This window comes from Ostrea edulis, chromosome 2 (assembly GCF_947568905.1).
Source record: "Ostrea edulis chromosome 2, xbOstEdul1.1, whole genome shotgun sequence".
Lineage (NCBI taxonomy): Eukaryota > Metazoa > Mollusca > Bivalvia > Ostreida > Ostreidae > Ostrea > Ostrea edulis.
This window is the reverse complement of record NC_079165.1, coordinates 43346262-43369374: the sequence shown is the minus strand read 5'-3', so window position 1 is coordinate 43369374 and position 23113 is coordinate 43346262. Positions and strand designations below refer to the sequence as shown.

The window sequence follows — 23113 nt, the reverse complement described above, 5'->3', positions numbered from 1 at the left end:
TTCATATAAATCTCAGCTTTTCTGGCTCAGTGGTTCTTGAGAAGATTTTTAAAGATTTTCCCTATATATTTGTATGTAAAACTTTGATCCCCTATTGTGGCCCCATCCGACCACCGGGGGCCATGATTTTAACAATTTAGAATCTGCATTATATAAGGAAGTTTTCATATAAATCTCAGCTTTTCTGGCTCAGTGGTTCTTGAGAAGATTTTTAAAGATTTTCCCTATATATTTGTATGTAAAACTTTGATCCCCTATTGTGGCCCCATCCGACCCCCGGGGGCCATGATTTTAACAATTTAGAATCTGCATTATATAAGGAAGTTTTCATATAAATCTCAGCTTTTCTGGCTCAGTGGTTCTTGAGAAGATTTTTAAAGATTTTCCCTGACCCCCAGGGGCCATGATTTTAACAATTTAAAATCTGCATTATATAAGGAAGCTTTCATATAAATTTCATCTTTTCTGGCCCAGTGGTTCTTGAGAAGAAGATTTTTTAATGACCCTACCCTATTTTTACCTTTTCTTGATTATCTCCCCTTGGAAGGTGGCCTGGCCCTTTATTTAAACAATTCAGAATTCCCTTTACCTAAGGATGTTTTGTGCCAACTTTGGTTGAAATTGGCCCAGTGGTTGTTGAGAAGAAGTTGAAAATGTGAAAAGTTTACAGACGGACGGACGGCGGAATACGGGTGATCAGAAAAGCTCACTTGAGCTTTCAGCTCAGGTGAGCTAAAAACAGTTGACAGTATTTCAGTAATGTGAAGGGAAAAAAATGCAACAGGCCAGACTGGGAATGGAACTGGGACCCATGGATCTTTGGCAAGGTTATCTAGCAACTAAACTACCTGATCACCAGCAGTTGTACCACTCCGATTACTGTATTCCCCCTCTCCTTCCATATTAATACACCCTCATCAAACAAACACAGTGTCTCCTCTGTCCAGCAGTTCACCTGTACTGTAACAGTTAGAGAAAATGTGATGCACCTGACTAGAATTCAACCCCTGAATCTTCAGCTATCAAACTGATTTGACATAAGAGAGTATTAAAATCCCTTCATACTTTCAAAGATCTCGTTAAAGCCCAGCTTCAAAACTCAATTCACACCAAGGAAACATGCAGTCTGATTAATCTGTCATCAAAATAATGGGGTTAGTGAGAGGTTCGATTTTAATCAGACCTATAAGACAAAAGAAAACACAGTTTATGAGTATTCCCCCCTTCTTTAATATTTCATACTGTTGCACAAATTACTATACATAATAAAAAATAAATATTACACTGCTGTGCTCATACAAGTGTATATTTCAGATGATATACAATTGTATTTAATTCAGTGGAGAGACTCAAAGTATAAAGATTTACAAGCATCCATTGTCTCAAAAAATGATTTAAAACACACTTACACAATACATCTGTTAAAAAACAACTATAAAAAAAATCCAAAGGCATTGATAACTAATGAAAGGAGAGGAGACATAAACTAAAGTGGATGATGTGTAACCTTGATCCCCAATCATATTGTAAGTGAGCAATTTTATACAGTATGCATTGATATTTTGAGAAAAATGTCCAGTGTTAATAAATGAAACATTAACAAAGGACTATATACAGTAAGGGTTTAATCTGGCCCCTTAGAATTTACTTTTTTAACATAATTTCCCAATGAATAGATATGTACATAATTGTAATACATGAATATGATATATTTTATTTTTCCAGAAATGCGGGTAATCCTAAAAATTTACTTCCTGAAATGTGGACTTTAAAATTTTTTTTTTTACCATTTTCCTGTACACAAATATGGGACAACTTTATGAACAATATTCACATTGTTATTACATACAGGTGGTGTATATATCTTAACATGTATCATTAATAGAATTATTAATCTTGTTTATGAAGTCTCTCAATGGTTTTCTTTAAAAATAATAATAAAAAACCCAAGAAATCAATAGATGATAAACAGTCATTTCAAACTACAAACAAGAGGCCTATGTGCCACATCGCTCACCTGATTCACCTTAGCCCTGCTGCTGTAATCCAAACCTAGTCCCAAAGTATCAAAACATAACTGAACATGAATTCACACAACATAGGGATGTCTCAACACCAATATGACTAACATTGTTCTGGAGGTCAAGGTCATAGATCATGGTATGAAACAAAAAGGTCTTGCCATGAGAAATCTATATACAATATATGAAAGCTTAGGTTTTCTTAAAAGTAGGTCAAACTCCCAAGGTCAAAAACTTTGGTACAAAGGAAAAGGTTTTTTGTCACAAGGAATGTGCATATGAAATATGAGAGCCCTATCACTCACCATTCAAAAGTTATGAATAAGGATAAACTTTCGGACAAGACAGACAGGACAAATCAATATAACTCCGACTATAGTCGTGGGGTCATAAAAAAAATTAATCCACACAACTTGGATTTGCATGATTTAGTATGGCCCTGCTACTCTTGAAAATATACCCATATAAAACTTTTCTCTCCTATTTGGCCCATTTTATCCCCCAAACCCCTGAATTGAATTTGAACTACCTGAAGATACTTGCACATCAATATGACTATTCATGGCCCTGCTGTTGTTGAGATGAAGATTTTTAAAAATGTTTCCCTATATACTCCCATGTAAAACTTTGATCCCCTATTGTGGCCCCACCCTACTGCTGGGAGCCACAATTTGAATATGCTTGAGTCTGCACTACCAAGGGATGCTTGCATATTAACATGACTAATAATTGTCCTGGTGTTCTTAAGAAGATTCTAAAATATCCACATGTAAAATTTTGATCCCTTATTGTGGCCCCATCCTACCCACATGTGCCATTATTTGAACAAATTTGAATCTATTCTATATCAGGAAGCTTTCACGTGAATTTCGACTTTTCTGGCCCAGTGATTCTTGAGAAGATTTTTAAATGACCACACGCTATATTGCCTTTTCTTGATTATCTCCCCTTTGAAGGGGGCATAGACTTTCACTGGAACAAATTTTTATCCTTCTCACCCAAGGATGATTTGCACCAAGATTGATTGAAAATGGACAGGCAGACAAAAGGCGATCAGAAAAGCTCACTTGAGCTTTCCTCTCAAGTGAGCTAAAAATGGTGGTAAATCATTATGGATATATCATATCAAAACCAATAAATGAAATCACATACATCTATTTGAAATCTCTCAGATTTCACTTGAATTTTCACATTTTTGAGGGTCCAAATTCTTCTTATCATATATACTTCTTACAACTGCTTGCAAATCTTTATCAAACATATACATTACGCTGTAGTTGTTTTAAAATGCATTCAAATGCTCCTCAAACTTTAGGACTTTAAAAGCATCATAAAAACTATATGTTAAGGACTAGTGATGAAAAGTTACATGTATAAAGATTTCATTCAGACTAGTAAACAAAGTACTGGTATTATTTAATGCCTGTAAATGTGCAAAAGTAATGAGCACATAATCACTGCATTACCTCAACAAAATATTGCTACCCACAAGGCAAGACCCATCCAAGAAAGCACAAAGGTTCATATTCTTCAATATTTCAATTTCCATAGATGATCAGATGAATACAAATGAAATCCTGAAGATGCATCATCATGTAATTCTTGGGTAATGGGTCTTGCTTCACTGTTGGCATTAATATTTGAGTAACAGTAACATACTGTGATAATTGTAAGTGAGAATTCACTTGTATGAAATAAATAACCATGTATACAGATAGTTAAAACATGTACATCAATATAACACAAACAAACTCTTTGTTCCACAATCATTCACAAAGTTTAAATTTTTCATAAATATTAAACAAGAAAATATCTATGTGCTTACAACAAAGGAAATGTCATATCCATACTGTAGTGATACAAAAGCTACTATAAAAAATAACATGATCCTAGAATGAAAGAACACCTTTTGATACTGAAATTGGAAGCATAATCATGAAGAAAATAATAGCGTTCCTTAGCAATGATTTGCCATCTTTTGGCACTAGATAATTTGTTAGGATTCCGGTTATTTTTGAAATCTCATGACTAGCACAGATAAATATAAAGGAAGTCACAATCACATTTAAGACTGGATAGGTTGGCATCAGTACTAAAACCCCGTAGGTGTCAGCTGCCAGCCAAATATGGTACTGGGCAATGAATAGCTGAAACAGATTCAACACAGAGGTTAATCAATCTAAAAGTCACTGTTGAAGCTCTAACAAGGAATTTTTGTATTTAATCAATGTACAGAGTTCTTCACATATTTTAAATTATAATTCTAAACCTTTTCAGCCTCTTAAAGTCTTGTTATTCTAACTACCATATAACTTGCCGTTAATAAACTTAAAGTCTTGTTAATCTAACTACCATATAACTTGCCGTTAATAAACTTAACGTTATGACCAGTAGAAGATAGGATTGTCAGTTAAATTCAACAAGCTTTTGTACGAATGGGTCGGAAGACTTACTTCAAGTGAAATTTTGCCAAACCAGGCAAAGAAAGAGCTGTATCTGGTCCGCATCCACCCCAGTACGTTTCTAACTATCACATATGAGATCAACTGTGATAAGAAACACAAATTACAATAGCAGTTATGTACATACATGGACAAAGTAAACAGGTGACATACTGATTACAGAGATAAATCTTATTATGAAGTAGTTACATACTCATTTTGACTTGAGCGATCTTTTGCGAGTGAAATATTACTACAGAGGTACTTACTGGTAGAGCTACGAGGTAAGAATGAGTATCATTGCACTCTGACTTGTTCTTACACAGGAATGAAAATATGGCATAGCTCTGAAATACAACAAATTCAATTAATCTGATCCTGAAATACAACAAACCAATGACACTAATCATAAAGATAGAACATTATACATCTATTGCATGATAGTGAGATAGGGTTTCCCTCAGGGAATATGATTTTTCTTTTCAAATCACAAGCATCCTGTAAACCTTCTAAAACTCCCCAATTCTTAATACCAAAAATAAACCTTTATCCATAGATTGGTGTGTTTTCTTTCTTGTTTTTGAGTATTATTTCTCATGGACCTCAAAGTGTGCACAATCTTTGAATGGTACTAAACTTTAAATACACAAAATCAAGTACACATAAAGAATTTTAATTCTGTAAAGTACAGCAAATGATGAAGTTGAAAATGGATGTCATCCTTTAGACAACATGTCCCTAGCTATTCAACACATGCTGAGAATTTCGTTCTGATTTTAGTTCTTTATTAAATTTGCAGTTACTAACCCCTATTCCTAAGAAGCCTAGACCAGTGAGAGACAAAGAGACTCCTGTAGAGAACAGGGAATTGTTGTGGTTGTCGGATATCACTCCTTTCTTCAACAACAAATGGTAGCCAAATGCAAATACCATCCCATACACTACACTCTGAAAATATAACACACATCATTCAAATCTGGTGAATGAAATAAATCTTTCATATTCTGATTTTTATAATCTTCCAATAGTTAAGACTTTATCATTGAATAGAAGCATGCATTATAAAAAGCTGTTTACATACATGTATCTGTCAAATTTTCTCATTGTAACTTTGTTTGCTTACATATCTGACAAATTTTCTCATGGTTATTCAAGTCTGCTTTATACATATCTGATAAATTTTCTCATTGTACATATAAGCCTGCTTACATATCTGTCTAATGTCCATCTAAACCTCCACTCGTGCAGTGAATCATCTGAGCGAACAAACAGGGCCTTGATCGGCTTCATTAAAAAGACTTTCTCAAATAAAACCTGAAAATGTTTATTCACATAAGTACAACACAGAGAACAATCTGTTATTTCAAAAATCAACTATATCTCAATGAAAAATGATGCAGACACTTCTAGCCATCATCTTTATAAAGCACTCTGAGAGCAGACTGACCTCTGACATGAAGAAGAGGGTGATCACAGTTGTCAGGATGATGAATTTAATGATCATATACAGATAATGTAAATTGCTCACTGCAAGGAGATGGAAAACAGACACATTTATTACTAAAATGCATATGGTGGCCCACTAGTGAACATACAAATTTTTATAGGAATATGATAGAATACGCAACTTCCGAGATATCAGCTCTTTTGTGATAGAGGTGCATTTAGTGTTCTGTTGAACGCTTGGGTGGGTACAAGATGTATACATATACTATAGACTAGCTATGTAAATACGGATAAAAGTAATGAAAGTGTAAATTTTGTTTATATCAGCTGTTGGTATACATTAAACTGACCATATTAAGAATAATATTTGATTGAATTAGGCTCTTAGATTAAACATGAAAATATTTTTATATCCTCTTCTGCATGGGTGATATTCTAATCAAAGAAAAATGGTGATTATCGATTTTTGTTTGAGCTGTTTTATTTTTAAGTACAACTAAACTTACTAATATTGTGTACCCCTGCAGTTTGGGTGGTTGCATGTCTGATAATCGGCCTTTAGGCAATATATGAAGGCAGCGATAAGCATTTGTACCCACCGTGTGTAGACGATTGTATGTTTTGTGTCTCACTGTGCTTAAGAGTTCCACAAAGGGAAAGAACTATTGGGTAACTCAGAAATTGCATATTATTGCAAGAAATTTCACACATTATCCATCAATGAGAAATGTGAATACATGTATTTCACTGATTTATCAAATTAATTCTTTTTTTTTTTAAAAAAAGAAGACTTTTTTGGAAACTATCAGTAGAGTGCAATCCATAACTAACCATCACTAGACACTGCTGAAATTCTTGGCCAGATAGCCAAGGTTAAGTACACCACTGTAAACCAGAAGGATACCAGAGGAACGAAATAATAGAACTGGTACGGTCGGTCCATCACAAAACACAGAACCACCACCAGAAAGTTCAATCGGAACATCACCTGTAAAATAACATCAAAGTCTTACATTACATCACGAAACACAGAACCACCACCAGAAATTTCCATCAGAACAATACCTGTAAAATAACATCAATGTTTTACATCAATATTCAAAGGGTGTTAAAATCTTTTCACTCTGATTACCAAAATTAAAATCACTGTTAATTTCTAATGATTATCATATGAATACAATACTGCAAATGTGGAAGTGTTTATGTGGGGGTAATAAAGGGAAATATACAATATTAACCACCAAATGAAAAAAAAATATTTCCTACACAAAAGTATAATGATCGAATTCTTTATTTCTGCAAAAGTAATCCACGCACAAAAAGTTTTGGTATCCATTAAAAACAGAAATTACCTCCACAAAAGCAGTCACATTTACAGTATCATTGAAGGTTATTACAGCATACAGGTTAGACATAGATGAAGCAAATAGGGAACATCAGTTAGTACTACAGGTATATCTGAGTCCTTCTCATTCTTGTATTCTTACCTACATGTCTATGTTAAACCCTCAACTGAACTTCAGGATAACATCTACAGATTTTTAGGAACTTGAGAAAAATCATGCAATAAAATTTGCCAATCGACTTTGTTGCTCATGTTTGCAGTCTAATAAAAATCAGCATTCTAATGACCAGTAAACAACACTGTATCTATGATATCATAGCCTATCGTACAATGTTATTGAAATATGCGATGGAAAATGAAGCAGTTTGAGGATTTACAATGTACATTGTAAAGGCTTTTTTATCACAGATGAAGATTTACAAATTGAATACATGTACCTCTATGCCTTCTTTATGCCTTCATTTTAAGTAACGATGGTTACCAATGCCATGCCAAGTTAGCTCACGGTTCAGCAGAATTTTAAAAACTTTTAATTTGTTCGGCCGTTTGGTTCCTACCTACTGTTCACATCAATTTTAAAACTCTGTAAGATTCAGTGAAGGGTTAACATAGACAGAAACTCTGGCAGTAGAAAATGCTGTGTCTTAAAGCTTTCAAATACAATTCTTACAATTTTGAATGAGTAAAATGTGCAAGTTTTGATGGGTAGAGATACATGTGCTAAACAAAACAGAAATTTTTTGTGAAAGCCCTATCACTTTTATAATACTTTTATAATGTAAGCTGTGAAGAAGATAAAGATAGATAATAAAAATGTAGTTATTCCACCTATCAAGCTGACAAACCACAAATGTGAGTGATTCAAAGTCATGCACTACCTTAAGCTCCGTCCACTTACTTCAACATAATATCTGAAGTCATACCAGCCACAACATCGTACATTACAACTTTGCTGAAATTGACATACACCAACATCATTATAAAAACTCAGGGTGTGTAAATCTGCATTCATATGTATTTTTTGTCAAGTACTTTACAGGGGTACTTTTGTTCTGTACAGAAATAAAATTATATATATTTCATCACACAATTATAACTTGCATTTGAAATATTTTGTGTTAGGACTTCCTTGTGGTATTTCAACTGGTACGATTTCAAAATGTTAGGCTATTCTACCTCAAGTTTGCCATCCCAGACATTAACTGCATGCAATTCCCAACATTTTCTATGTGTACATGAGCTCTATAAATCTGTATCAAATAGTTTTGGTGTGACACTTTTGTACATCTGCTGACCACCCTTTTGCAATATTGTAAATTCATCAGCAACAAAGCTCTCTTAAGAAAACTTTCCAGTCATCTCATATATACACTGTATATTCCAAGCATATAAAAATCAATATATCAAACCATTTTATTTAAAAATCTTTTGTTATTTTTCATAGAGAGGTTACTCAGTAGAAATGTGCCTTTTAAGAGAAGTATATCAAAGCAGGGGAAAATACATGTTAGTCTTAAAGTCTGAGCAATTAGACAGCATTTGTTTGTACCAAAATGCTCCACTACCTACACAAATCAACTGGTACCAATAGGTAGCATGATATGCAAGCATTTTCTATGAAATGCAGATGGTTTATGCTGGACCAGTTACTACTATCATTAATCTCTCACCTGGCAATATTTTTGCAGACTGTAGTCTGTTTTGTTACTACTATCATTAATCTCTCACCTGGCAATATCTTTGCAGACTGTAGTCTGTTTTGTTCCAGAAATAGGAGAAGTGTCCATAACCGGTCAGAAACAGATAAGCAGACACAAGAACTCGAATATGCATGTATATTGGTAATACCTGAAAAACAGTTAAAACATATACAAAAAGCCCATGGGCCACAATGCTCATCTGAGCCAACATTGTCTTGTTCTTCAAAAGATTTTAAAACATTTTTTACCCCCTCTATTCCCGCAATTTTTTAAAACTCATATTATGACCCCTACCTACCCTCACAGGGTCATGATTTCACCCAATTTGAATCTATACAACATGGGAATGCCCTATATTCCACTATGTTCATCAGTGCTCCAAGTCGCAATTAAAACCATTGCATTTGCGACCGGAAAATTGATCTTGAAATGAATAAATTAAATGTAAATCCCATTTTTCCAACTGTCAGAGTAAATTTGGGTCAGCAAACATCTTTTTTATGAAGAGTATCGAGGTATGGGTTATTATTCGTGAGTCTTGGTCAAAATCATTTTTGAAAAGATAGTTTTTAATCCATGTTATAACGCATCACAAGGATCTAGATTTAATGACAGTATGCCATGTTGATAGTATGTCAGATCATTGAGTGAGTAGTGCACACAGTGTGAAAGGACAATAAGTATTAAATTGGATAAAGAATGATGGCCTCAGTTGTCAAAATCTAACAAGTGTAGAATATTTAATTCACATCATTATTAAAGGTCCTTCTATTGAGGATTTTTAAACAGATCTGTGCATTGAACATCTGTTTTCACAGAAAGTTGTTGTAAAATATGTAGGATGGCCCCATGACATCCAGCTTTAACCTGAGTAAATAAATCACATAATGTAAAGTCACAGACCTTCAACATGTTTTAAAGCACATTTCTGAATTAGCATAATATCCAGATACCATTTTCTTGTTATATTTATAGTTAAAGTTTCGGACAGATAGGACAAAAACAATACTCCTCCCAACTTTAGCTGTTGGGGCATAAAAAAATTGAATTCGCACAACTTAGGAACATATGCATTTTGATATGATTTAGTTTGGCCCTGCTACTCTTGAAAAGAATTTGTTTTCATTAATATCTTGTATTTTTCATACAAAACTTTGACCTCCTATTGTGGCCCCCATCCTATTCTGGGGCCCCTGAGTTGAACAAACTAAATTTGACCTACCAAGATGCTTGCATATTAATATGACTAATCATGGCCCTGCTAATCTTGAGAAGATTGTAAAAGGTGTTTCCTTATATATTCTTTTATAAAACTTCGATCCCTTGTTGTGGTCACACTTTACCCTGGGAGTCATTTGAACAAGCTTGCTGAATTTGCACTACTTGGGGATAATTGCATATCAATATGAGTGATCATGATCCAGCTGTTATTGAGAAGATTTTAAAGATGTTTCCCTATAAATTCTTATGCAAAACTTTGATCCCCTATAGTGGCCACATCCTACTTCCAGGGGTCATAATGTGAGTAAGCTTGAATCTACACTGAGGATGCTTGCATATTAATATGAGTATCCATGGCCCTGCTGTTATTGAGAAGAAGATTTCTAAAGATTTTTCCTATATATTTCCATCCCCTATCGTGACTCCACCCTAACATTCATATATGATTCATCATGGCCGTTGTTCTTGAGAAGATTTTAAAGATGTTCCCATATCATTCTCTCACCAGAGGGCGCGCTACGCAAGCTTCACTTTCACCTCTGTTATCGTCTGATAAATAGTTCGGCTAACCACATGATCTCGCACGGACAAAATGACGTCTTTGACTCCAACAGAAAGGCACGTTTCTGTTCTTTGTGCAATGTCAGATTTTCATCATTATAATCTCGCTAGTTTTTTTTAATGTAGAGTCCATAGTTACGAAGTGAAAGTGAAATAATACATTTGACAAGACAAAATAGTTCCATAAATATGGAGGTTGCACTAACGTAATACAGCGTTTCGATACCTACCAATGTGTTTTTAACTCATAAATGTATGTTTTATTTATGAAAATGATGCAGATTTATTTTATTTTCAAAGACGTTTATGTTTTACAAAATTCTTGTAAATTAGACGATAACAGAGGTGTTGTGGAGCGTAGCGTAACGCCCTCTGGTGAGAGATTGGTTCCCATATATATTCCCATGTAAAACTTTGATCCCCCACTGTGGCCCCACCCTACTCCCAATTTGAACAAACTTAATTCTGCATTTCTAGTGGAAGCTTGCATTTTAATATGACTAATCATACCTCTGTTGTTCTCGTGAAGAAGATTTCTATAGATTTTCCCCATATATCCCCATGTAAAACTTTGATCCCCTATTGTGGCCCCACCATACCTCTGGGGGCCATGATTTAAATAAAGTTTAATCTGCACTATGTCAGGAAGCTTTCATGCAAATTTCAACTTTTCTGGTCCAGTGGTTCTTGAAAAGATTTCTACATGACTACACCCTATTTTTGCCTTTTCTTGATTATCTCCCATTTGATGAGGGCATGACCCTTCATATGAACACACTTGAACCCCATCACCAAAGGATAATGTGTACAAAGTTTGATTGAAATTGGTGGTTCTAGAGAAGATGAAAATGAGAAAAGTTTACAAAGATGACAACAGACAAATTTCGATCAGAAAAGCTCATCAGAGCCTTCGGCTGAGGTGAGCTAAAAATCATAGGCATAAAGACTCATGTATATGTGTAACATAAGTTAAAATAGTTCTGTATCTCCTCTCATGCTTTACACTGTCTTATTGAATTTATTAAATTTCTGAAAACCTTGCTGGCTCCTGTGAGATGGTAGATCATTATAACCAACTGCATCCAACCTTTCCACTCGTCTGTCTGATCACGATGTAAAACTGTGGTCTGAAAAATTCACACAGGTACACTTGAAAATATGTAAATACTATCTGCCTAAGCACTGACAAGTACTGTAAATCACATTTCATTCCCGACAACTTTATTTCGTGGCGTCGGTGGCCTAGTGGTTAGGCCGCCAGACTCTCAACCAAAAGGTCGTGGGTTCGAGTCCTGGCCACGGCAGGGCCGACATTGTGTCCTTGGGAAAGGCACTTTACATGAATTTCCTCACTCCACCCAAGTGTAAAAGGGGTACCTGGCTATAGACAGTGAAAGATATTGTTAGAATGTTAGTGCTCTAGCGTTTGTAACGGCAGCTTGCACTGTATGTTTCCCAGGAAGCTGAGAAAGTTCTAGATCGATATCAGGTCTGCCGGGGTAATAATGCATTGTAAAGTGCTTTGAGCAGCATATGCTGGAAAAAGCGCTATATAAAACCAATCATTATTATTATTTCCACGTAATTTCACGAGACTACACATTTGAAAAAATTTAGTTCTTGTTAATAAACTTTTAAATATACAAAACTTAAAGTTATGTCTCGTGAATAAATAAATAATTGTTTACACTTGAAATCAGGCACCATGAAATAAAAGTGGTCCACATTAAACAGCAGATCTATCTAAACAGCAGATAACAGTCAAAAAGTTACATTCATTTACAATACTTCATATTCTTATCTACATGTAAACATTTCAACTCATAGACTGGGTTAAAGTGCCTCTGAGCAATTGGTCAGTATCTGTATTCCACACATACCCTTAAATTACAGTGGATACACTGAAATGTACAGCACATTAACAATTGCCTATCATTTACCTGGTCAGTGTTTTCAGTGAAAAAGAAGCCCAAGATCATCAGGTAGGCGAATGGCAGGAGAAAATTGACATGAGTATAGGATTTGTTCTCCTTCATAAAGAAATTGGTCCTGTAAGATATTACACATCAAAAGTTGAGGGATGAGAAAAGGGCTCGATCATAACAATTAATTCTGCAGACAGATTTACACATCTGGTGCAAATACACTGTTGATCTACAATCATGAAACATTATTTACCCCAAATTTAAAATTATCTTCCTGATTTTCAATTTCATTTTTAATGATCAACAGCCAAATGTTAAAACAGGCTTAATTAATATTGTTCTATCCCAAATTCATCTTAAAACATGACGCCATCAATTAAATACAAAGAAACACATAAGATAATTTAGAAATGTCAATTTGTATCACTTTACCTATCACACAGAAATGTGTAAGCCATGATCAGCCCAAGCTTGGCCAAACACACCATGATCTCGTACACAGTGTCTGTCCATGTTTTCTCAGTTGGAGTAACATGTGACCTACCATTACGAATACCACTATCTGTAAAAGATGTAAAACATGATGATGTTAATAAATAACCACCCATGTGTCTATATCTACACAAAAATCCACACTTACACCACTTTCTATAACAAAGGCAAACAAAATGGAGGAATTTGCTGAAGAGAAAAAGAAAGTCGAAACTTATATGGAAGGTGACCATGATAATTCATCCAACTTGTCTAGTACTAGTCTTTGCAGTCACTCTGAAATTTACCAGTATTGCTACTACTTTTATTAAAAGCATTTGTGTTGAGTTATATCTGAAAGTGGCCTACATACATACTAACATGTTAAAACTGTATAATGGCACATTCACAACAATGTAGTGCTTGCGTACCTCATGAATATTTCTCAGCACAATAAAAAATTGTTTTACAGTAATTGTTGACTTATATCTACCTGCGCGTGCTTTACTCCCATTTCGTCGTAGTTTCCTTCTGTACAGGAACATGGCAATGGCTGACAGTAGACTAAAATCACATATTACACAGAATTACATGACACATTCCAATCACTGAGTTTTGTGGAAATTAACATTACTTAGCATAATCACTTTAAAAACAGGTTGCTCTATTGAAACAATGCTACTACTTCCAAGGAGTTGGGAATATTCAATCCACACCTCTTTGGATCCATCTCCTAAAATTTGCAATCCTAATACTCTCCATGACAGACTGTCAGTCACCATTTAGATGCACACAATCTGACAGTCACCCCGATAACAGAGTTTTTGAAAACTTTAACCGACAAGCAACACAATAGGTCCTACCAGGAGAAAGTTTCGCGGACCCTTATTTTTCTAGTAGGACAAATAAAACACCAACACAATTTATAGATCATATAAATCACTACATTATCTGTATAATATATGCAAACTGCATTTAAAATACACATTTAGTATGAATAATGAAAACATTTTCGAAATTGCTAGAGTAGCAATATAAAAAAATACAAGGAATTAACATGAAAAATTATGGCTTTTTAAGAATTTCCCCTTGAATTCAACCTATTTTTTAAGGAATTTTAGAAAAGCTAATTTTTTTTAAAGGAATTTTAGAGCTGCTGGACAGCCTGCAGTGATGGTTTTCAAGAACTCTGCAATAACATAGTGATTAGTTTTCAAGAACTCTGCAATAACATAGTGATTAGCTTTCAAGAACTCTGCAATAACAGTGATTAGCTTACCACACAAGGAAGAAAGCTGCAGTGGTGATTTGTATAGAAGTAATGGAATCAGGCACTCGACAACATGTCCCGTCGTTGTGGTTCATGTGATCATTACAGTACATGTTCAGCAGCATCTGTAGATCCTGTGTATTAAATATGCTTTGTTGTTATGAAATATTCTCCACCCTCGTGCAGCATCAAAAAATTCCACAATGAATATTTGGGAAGAATAAGTAATCCGCAACCCATTCATATAATTCACAATCATTAATTAAAGTATATAAATTTGTATCAAAAAGTTAATTACATGTATGTGAAGTTTAATTGAGTTTGAACCATTATTTTACAATTTGTAGGCAGTTTAAAAGACAGAATGTTAAAAACTCAGTCAGGGCAGACCTGTTCACAGTTGTCAGTACTTTTTCCTTGGCAACTCTCTATTGTATTTATGGTATGGGTAGATTTTACATTATAATTACCTAAGTTTTAAAGTGCTTACACCATTATTTACAGGTACTTTGGTATAGATATATTATGTACTCACACCATTATTTACAGGTACTTTGGTATAGATATATTATGTACTTACACCATTATTTACAGGTACTTTGGTATAGATATATTATGTACTTACACCATTATTTACAGGTACTTTGGTATAGATATATTATGTGCTTACACCATTATTTACAGGTACTTTGGTATAGATATATTAAGTACTTACACCATTATTTACAGGTACTTTGGTATAGATATATTATGTGCTTACACCATTATTTACAGGTACTTTGGTATGGATATATTAAGAATTAATATATATGTGCAACATTTGGCAATAAATGTCTTGCACAGTGTATCAAGACAAATCAATGTACAATAAAAACAATCTCCAAAACATATCAATATTTATCTTTAACTTGATTATTTCCATGTTTACCTTGAATTATAGTCAACAACAATGAGGATTAAACCACTAAAATCACAATAGAAGAGACATCTTCAAGTTAAAATCAGCATGTGCTACAGTATGCCCCCAAGGCCCTAAAAATGTGCCCATGTTAACATAATTATGTAAATGTATATAGACAAGTTGAGAGGAGACTACCTTTATCAATGATCATGGTATACTCACCAGTTCCAGCGCACTTTTGGAGATGTGAAGACCATCTAGGACTGAATTGTCATGGATGCCCTGTGCCACCAGTCTAGAGGAACTCCACAGCTTGGCATCACTTCCACCCCTAAAATTTAGATGCAATGGAGAGTGTTAATTTTCATGGAGGTATACTGCACAAAGTGAAATTTTCTAAGCGGATGAATTTAAAACTGAGTGAATTTAAATTGATTCATTGTTCTGAAGTAGCCAAAAAAATGACTGGAAATTTAAGATGGAACAAAATTGTTTTTCAATGTATTGAGGTGAAATTAACATTAGGTGGAGAAATTCCCCATTACAGTGTATATTTCTTAGTATTTGCACATTAGTGCAACTTTTCAGGAAATGATATTTTTAATTTATAGCTTTTAAATGCGTTGAAGTTAAATGCACTTCGACAATATTGTATGCAAAAATTGGACTACGTTTCCTCCTATGATAATTGGACCATACACATACTTGCTTATATTTACTACAAGACATGAACTTTATTTACACCAACTGTACAGAAATAGTAATTGGATGAAACATTCCTTTACTCAGTAATCCTGTAATTTGGGTCAATACTTTCTCAATCAAAATTACCTTGACTTTTAGCAGTGGGTGCCAGTAGAATATGAGGACATTGTATGTCACTTACAGTATGTCAATGGCCACTTTGTTATAAGCATCCACCTGCTGGTTGGTGATCATTGATCGATTCGGATAAAGCTTGAATTCATCCACTGGATCTGTCAAAATCAGAAAATGACATCTCTTTACTTGATTTTTCTTTAAAAATATCATTGATTGACTAAAATCGGATTAACCTCTGCACACACAAAATTATCCAATCAGCAAAACATTTGTAGAATTGAAACCCTTGTTTTACTACTTCTGAAAACAAAACATTTTGCTTGTTAAAAAAGACTTTATTACCTTGCAGCATCCAAATAATTTGAGTACTATCTCTCAACTTCACAATGTATGGCAGAATCATAGTCAAGTTATCTGAAACACAAAATCCAACTTCAGAGATACCAGTAATCCTAGCAAATATACAGACTTTCTAAAAACAGTAATAATTGAAGTACCAAAAATTGAAGCATATGCACATTGTAGCTACACCTTCATATCTCAAAGTCTGGTATCACATTGAGGCTGTGAGAACTACAATTCAAACTACATGTAAAGTAGTTTCACCCACAATCATGGTTACTAGAACATAGAGCACACAATGTGTTTACACTCATGCCCTAGTACACAGCAAAGTTGATAATGGCCAACATTAAAGTTTCTTCAAAAGCAGGTCAAACCCCAAGGACATGAGAACAAAAACTTTGGTACCCAAAGAAAGGTCTTAATCACAAGGAATATACAAGCGAAACACTATAGTATCGTTCAAAAGTTAAGGCAAAGGTTAAAGTTTTATAATAAAAAAAAAAAGGTCAGACTCCAAGGTCATGAGGGCAAAACCTTTGCTACTTAAAGAAAGGTCTTGCCACAAGGAATAAACATGTGAAATATGAAAGCTCTATCATCAACCCTTCAAAAGTTATGACTAAGGTTAAAGTTTTTTAAAAGTAGGACAAACCCCAAGGTGAACAAATCTTGGCACCAAAAGAAAGGTCTTGTCACAAGGAATAAATATGAGAAAAATGAAAGCCCTATCACCATCCATTCCAAAGTTATGGTCAAGGTTAAAGTTTTTACAGACAAACAAACAAAGACAGACAGACCAAAAACTATATGCCCCTGAATCTTTGAATACAGTGGCAAAAAAATGTAAATGGTGCTGGTGCACATTTTTGATACTCTGATAATCGGATGTCCTTTTGGTTAATTCTGATTATAAGCAACTTCTGTACATGTTACAAGTTGTTATTGCCTCTCAGTTACCGAGGTGCAAACCACACAAACTTTCCTTTTTTTCTTTAGTTTATTTTATATTTACTTTATTTGTGAGTATCAATATACTTATTCTATTTGTGGGTATCAATATACAGTACATCATGAAATAGTATTTAGAATCAAGAAACAAGTGAAAATAAGTGGGGTTTTTTAAATAGTGACTTTGACCTTGTTCAAATGACCTTCGTTCAGAGTCAAGACACATTGTCTGGTCGTAAGTAACATTGTGCAAAGTATAAGGTGAATATTCAGGAGTAAAGAATATTTTAAAAGATGTATACATTTTCAGTTTAGAAGTCAAAGAGTCCTGCTCTGGGGCCAGAACCAGAACTCATGGGTTATGAATTTCAGATTTTGAAGCGACCTCCGTGTTCATTATAACTACACATCCAGTTCTTGTGCTTGATATTAAGGAGAAAATCACAATCTCACAATATGATTTTTATAGCCCCACCATGAATTTCCTAATTTTGGAAGACACCTTTATGCTTATTATGACAATGCACCTGGTTAATTTCCTACATGGTCAGAAGTGAGCAAGAATTTTAAACATGAGATGCATTCCCACTATATGATCAATATTGCTCTACCCTAGTGCCTGAAACCCTTGAATTTCACAAATTTAACATGCTTGATATAACACTGCACCTAATTTGTTTCCTAAGTGTTTTGGAATAGAGAAGAATTTTAAACAATTTATATATTTTCACTGAATGATCCATATTGTCTTCTATCTCAGGGGCTATGAATTTCACAATATTGGTAGAGGCTTTCATAATCAGTTTAAATATGCACCAGTTTTTATGCCAGATGCCCTGAATTAAAAGATTTTACTATTTTCATAGGTTTCAGTCCAACACCTAGGGTTCGAAAAGAGTAGGGACCATAAAATTCAATTATTGTTCCTCTACTTCAAAAGATGTTCCAAATAAATTTTTCGGTGCAAATGGCCATTGAAATTCCTAAAGAAATCAAAATGTTCCAAAGTTTCTGACCCATGGTGGCAGACAAGCAGGGATAGTAATAAGTCACCTGAGTCATGATATAAATAACTTCAAATATTGTTTCCAAGTGCTCAAATTTAATAAAGCAGGATAGAATAGCAAACATGATCTGAAGACTCACATTATAACTATCATAATTTAGATGGATGGACTGCAAGACTGTCAATTTACCAACCATTTGAAAACATATTTTTGCATCATAATCACCACCAGCCTTCAGAAATCATTTCCTTTAAACATTCCTTTACAAATTACACATTTCCCACTTTCAATCACCTTCTTTTAGATTGTTCAAAGTTGGCAGCTACATGTAAGTTACCTTACCATATTACATCCTGTCTAGGCAGATATTTTACAAATTTAACCGGATTCTTGGACTTTAACCCTTACATTCAAAGTTCTTTACTGCCTCATCTGATGCATTAAACTGCTTTATGCTCCACTGTAAATGAAAATGAAAGGGTTTTTTTCACTCAATAAAAATTGTTCAAAGAAGAAAATATGTAATTGTTACAATTCAGGTTATGCTGATGCAATTCTGTTGGTTTGAAGTTCAGTATTTAAAATAATTTATCGTAAAATTTATCACTTTATTATGACCTGTATGATTGATAAACGCGGCATGAAAATGGTCTGAACAGAGATAGAATTTTTTATCTTCAATTTTAACACTAGTATAGGGTAGTGGTGAATAACAACACAACTTACAGTTCCACTGCCTGTGATCAGTAGATTTGGCATGGAACTTTTCTCTGCCATCAACCAGTTCTTATACACATCATACATAGAGGAATTTACCATAGGGTGCCACAAAAAGTCCTGAATATAAAAAAAAACAAATTTCCTTACATCACATAATACAGAATACTATCATAGAAACTGTCAAGCAAATTACATTTGGATGGCACAAAAGGTGTAATAACAAATTTTCCTAAGAGTCTGGACACACTTTGAGAGCACCTGCTCTGTCATATTTTAAGAGACATAGCAATTAAACAATTAAACTGTCATTCACATTTGAAATCTGTAGTACATGAATGTAAATAATTATTAAAAAAATTACAAATAGTGTCCCATACCACATCAATTCTCTCTCTCTCTCTCTCTCTCTCTCTCTCTCTATATATATATATATATATATATATATGTATATACAGTAAAACTTGAATATAGCGAACACGGATATAGCGAAATTACGGCTATAGCGAAGTGAAATCGATTTCCCCGGCAAATTCTTTATATATTCTATATAAAAATATGCGTCTATAACGAACACGGACATAGCGAATTTACGGATATAACGAAGTAAATTTCTATTCCCTTGAATTAAAAATGAACATAAGAATTACCTTTTATAACAAATCTTTTTTCATTTTAAACTCCTTGTGATTTGTAACAATCGCTTTCCATTGCCATAAAGGACCCACAAATATTACGAAATTTCTGTTTGCATTTTTCAAAAGAGGTTGTTATGCAAAACAATACTTACACATATGTTTAGCAAATATATTTATCATATATAAATCAGTGTGTATAGTTCTTGTATAAAATATTTCTTCTCGAAAATACATAGTCTTAATTTCTCTTAGAGACAATCAGATTGCTGCTTTCTTATACAAATGATATACATGTAGAACAAATCAGTTTTATAACGAATTCATTATATTTGAATTATGAATTTGCTATAAGTGTATTACGAATTACGCTTGTAGCGAATTTTTATTGACTGTCCGCAGAAATTCGCTATATCAGAATTTTACTGTACATAAAATGTGCCTTGACCATCCAATTTTACATTTTCAAATTGACAAGCCTTCGGCTAAATTGATGTATCTTGTAAACAACCAAGTTGAAAGTCATATGTACCAATATTATATTTTAAAGTATATTTCACAGTCTATACAGGATATATGTACCAATAAGTATATTTCACAATCTAAACTGGATATATATGCATAAATGCATTTATAATACTTACAGCTGTGACTCTAATTTTCTTGTCCTCAAAATGGAGGTCATGGTGAGCTTTGTGTTCTTCTACTCTCTGAAGACTCAAAAGGTTTACAAATTCAAAATACAGCTGTCTGATGCGAGAATCTCCAAGGAAAGTGATGTGATTCTGTTCTCCCCAGTAGTAAATATAATGCATACATCGCCGTGCATGTCTGAAAAATAAAATTTTAAAATGAATCAATATACTGTTTACATTTACACTCAGAAATCTTCTGACCAACTCATAACCACCATTACTGTGGTTATGTCCATATCTGTGAGCATCTTTTGTACCGAAAAATAAACATTTGTTAAAATATTATTTCACGGAAAAATTACTCTTATGTTCTCCCTTTATGACCAAATATTGTACTTAATATTGTCATCTGACACAACCACAAAATACATTCAAACATATTAAAATTTTTACAAAATATGATGAAATTATAGTATGTAATTCATCAAAAAAATATCTATTATCATTTCTGCAACATCATGTACATACTGTCAATGAAATTCATAATTCAGTTCAACCATTAACTATTACACATACTTTATTAATCAATGAAACAACTACAACATGTAATTGTAAATTTTCTATTATGATGGATTTATATTACATCATCTGTGGCTCTGAAATATAAATACTATGCATCTTTAAGAATCTAAGAAACAATTACTTTTTATTTTTCAAGTTGCATATTAAAGATGTACTTACACTTTGGTGTATTTATGCATCATACATCCATATGGTTGCCATGTATTATACCCAGGGAAACGTCCATCACTTAATAACCATTTACAAGAATCATTACCTAAAATGATTAAACCAGTCATATTAAACTTATTCATATTCTACAACATGTTGGCAGAATCTTAATCTTAAATGCTTCTCAACCAATCAGATTCGAGTATTTTATATGAAAGTATAACACTTATCATTATACTTTCAATTAAAATACTCAAATCTGATTGGCCAATAAACAGTTGTAAAATATAATGTTCCCCTCTGAGAATAGAATGCACGCGCTCTAGGGTGATAGTATCTAGCAACGGGTAACATTACTTGACAACGGGCGATACTATAAAAATTATCAAATACGTCAAATTTATGCGTGTGTGGTTTGCCGTAGATTGTTAGATGACGCCGTTTGAGCATTTGTAATAAATGCGAATACATGCATTGATACACAAAACATCGAATGACAGTGATTGATAAAATGTCAACAGACATAAGTCATTCTGCTTTGTTGTTTATATAACATTCAGTATAATAAAACAAACATTGCATGTAGTTGAGGGTAACATTGAAAATTTTCACCCCTCGAGAAACCATTGTCAACCTCGGCTACGCTTCGGTTGACAATGGTTTTCTCAAGGTGAAAATTTTCAATGTTACCCTCAACTATATGCACTATTTATATAATGACACCAATTGAATTGGTCTCCATTGTAACTCTTTTGAGATATGACTATCAATATAGCTTAAGAACATCAACATTTTTGGCGATGACTGCTCTTTATTAAGGACCCACTTTTCAGATCTATTTTGGGGCAGTGTGTTGTAATTAATTCAATCCAGTATCCTAATGCGTCTTTTGACTCGTTTGAATGAAATACACATTTATATCAAAATATCTTAGCTTTAATTAGCAAAATTAAGAGATTGTGCTGGACCTGAAGTTTCTTCTTAAATCTTCATAAATTATAATTACACGACAAAATGCAAGATGATCGACCCACATTGGGCAAGACAACATCACCAACCTGCTGAATTTTGCATACATACTTACCATATTTAAGGTGTAGTACGCCATGATACATAACAAACCCACAAACTAAACAAAAGGCTAATATTTTGGCATTTTCAACATTTAAATAGTATGTTATTTCGTTTGTAGTCGATCCTCCTCGGTTGTTGTCGGCCATCGTTTCTAATGAATATTAACTCGTTCGTCAGATTGTCGACCACTGAGGATTTCGAAAAAGTCGATAGTATTCCACATTTTAAATAAATGAGATACTGGTAAATTAATTTTAAATCTATATACTGATAGTTCATAAATTTCAATTTAATAAAATAATGTCAGGTACAATCTAAAGGTGGTAACTTCACATGCTCAAAAATGAGAAACTTTCCGTGATGGTGGTGGTGGTATTGGTGGTGGTGGTGTGTGTGTGTGGGGGGGGGGGGGGGGGGGGGGGGTGCTTTTCGACGCAAACTGACATATGTTGACGATAAGGTTGAAAACAATAAACCTTGCACAGAAGATACTTGACTTTTACACGTACCCCCCCCCCCCTTCTGAAATCCTAGATCCGCAACTAACTTGAGGTATTTGATAGCAGTAGTTTTAGGTGGTTTTTTTTTTTGTTTTTTTTTTTTATCTTCTTAAGTTTTAGATAAATGATATGTTGATAATTCATATATTGTTTATATCTTACTATACTTCGAGTGAATAACAGAAAGACTGTTTTGCTTGTTTTTATTTTTTCTTAATAACATGTATCTTGAGTTTTAATGGTTGAGGTTGCAGACAGACTAGGAGAGTACTGTAACGTAGATCTAGTCTAAACCCGGGCCCCCTCACTGCCTAGTCAGGTGTTCTACCAACTCAGCTACCTGGCCACCGCCGATCGAACCCGTCACACATACATGATTGCAATGTACAGCAAATA

The 23113-nt window shown here is 33.9% G+C and overlaps 1 protein-coding gene across 2 annotated transcripts; it reads right to left on the bottom strand.

Moving 5' to 3' along the window:
* Positions 1-1206: 1206 nt before the first annotated feature.
* On the bottom strand, positions 1207-22374 carry LOC125667075 (N-acetylneuraminate 9-O-acetyltransferase-like). Of its 2 annotated transcripts, XM_048900418.2 has the most exons (22): positions 22228-22374; positions 21153-21249; positions 20421-20607; positions 19151-19261; positions 18833-18884; positions 16467-16538; positions 16189-16279; positions 15525-15633; positions 14411-14535; positions 13625-13695; positions 13093-13222; positions 12676-12784; positions 11773-11862; positions 8982-9101; positions 8152-8205; positions 6740-6896; positions 5910-5989; positions 5672-5776; positions 5270-5410; positions 4732-4809; positions 4475-4567; positions 1207-4168 (listed from the first exon to the last, which is right to left on the bottom strand). In XM_048900418.2, the coding sequence occupies exons 1-22, from the start codon at positions 22361-22363 to the stop codon at positions 3911-3913; spliced, it is 2466 nt and encodes an 821-aa protein (XP_048756375.2). In that variant the 5' UTR covers positions 22364-22374; the 3' UTR covers positions 1207-3910. The 2 variants fall into 2 exon arrangements, with proteins under 2 accessions (XP_048756375.2, XP_048756376.2); XM_048900419.2 differs by lacking the exon at positions 8152-8205.
* Positions 22375-23113: the final 739 nt, after the last annotated feature.

Coding starts and splice junctions, on each gene's coding strand:
- LOC125667075 (XM_048900418.2), bottom strand. CDS start 22,363: ATGGCCGACAACAACCGAGGAGGATCGACTACAAACGAAATAACATAC. Junction 8,206..8,981: donor GTCTGCAAAGATATTGCCAG/GTGAGAGATTAA, acceptor TGTCAATTTCAG/CAAAGTTGTAATGTACGATG. Junction 5,777..5,909: donor CCCTCTTCTTCATGTCAGAG/GTCAGTCTGCTC, acceptor AAACATTTTCAG/GTTTTATTTGAGAAAGTCTT.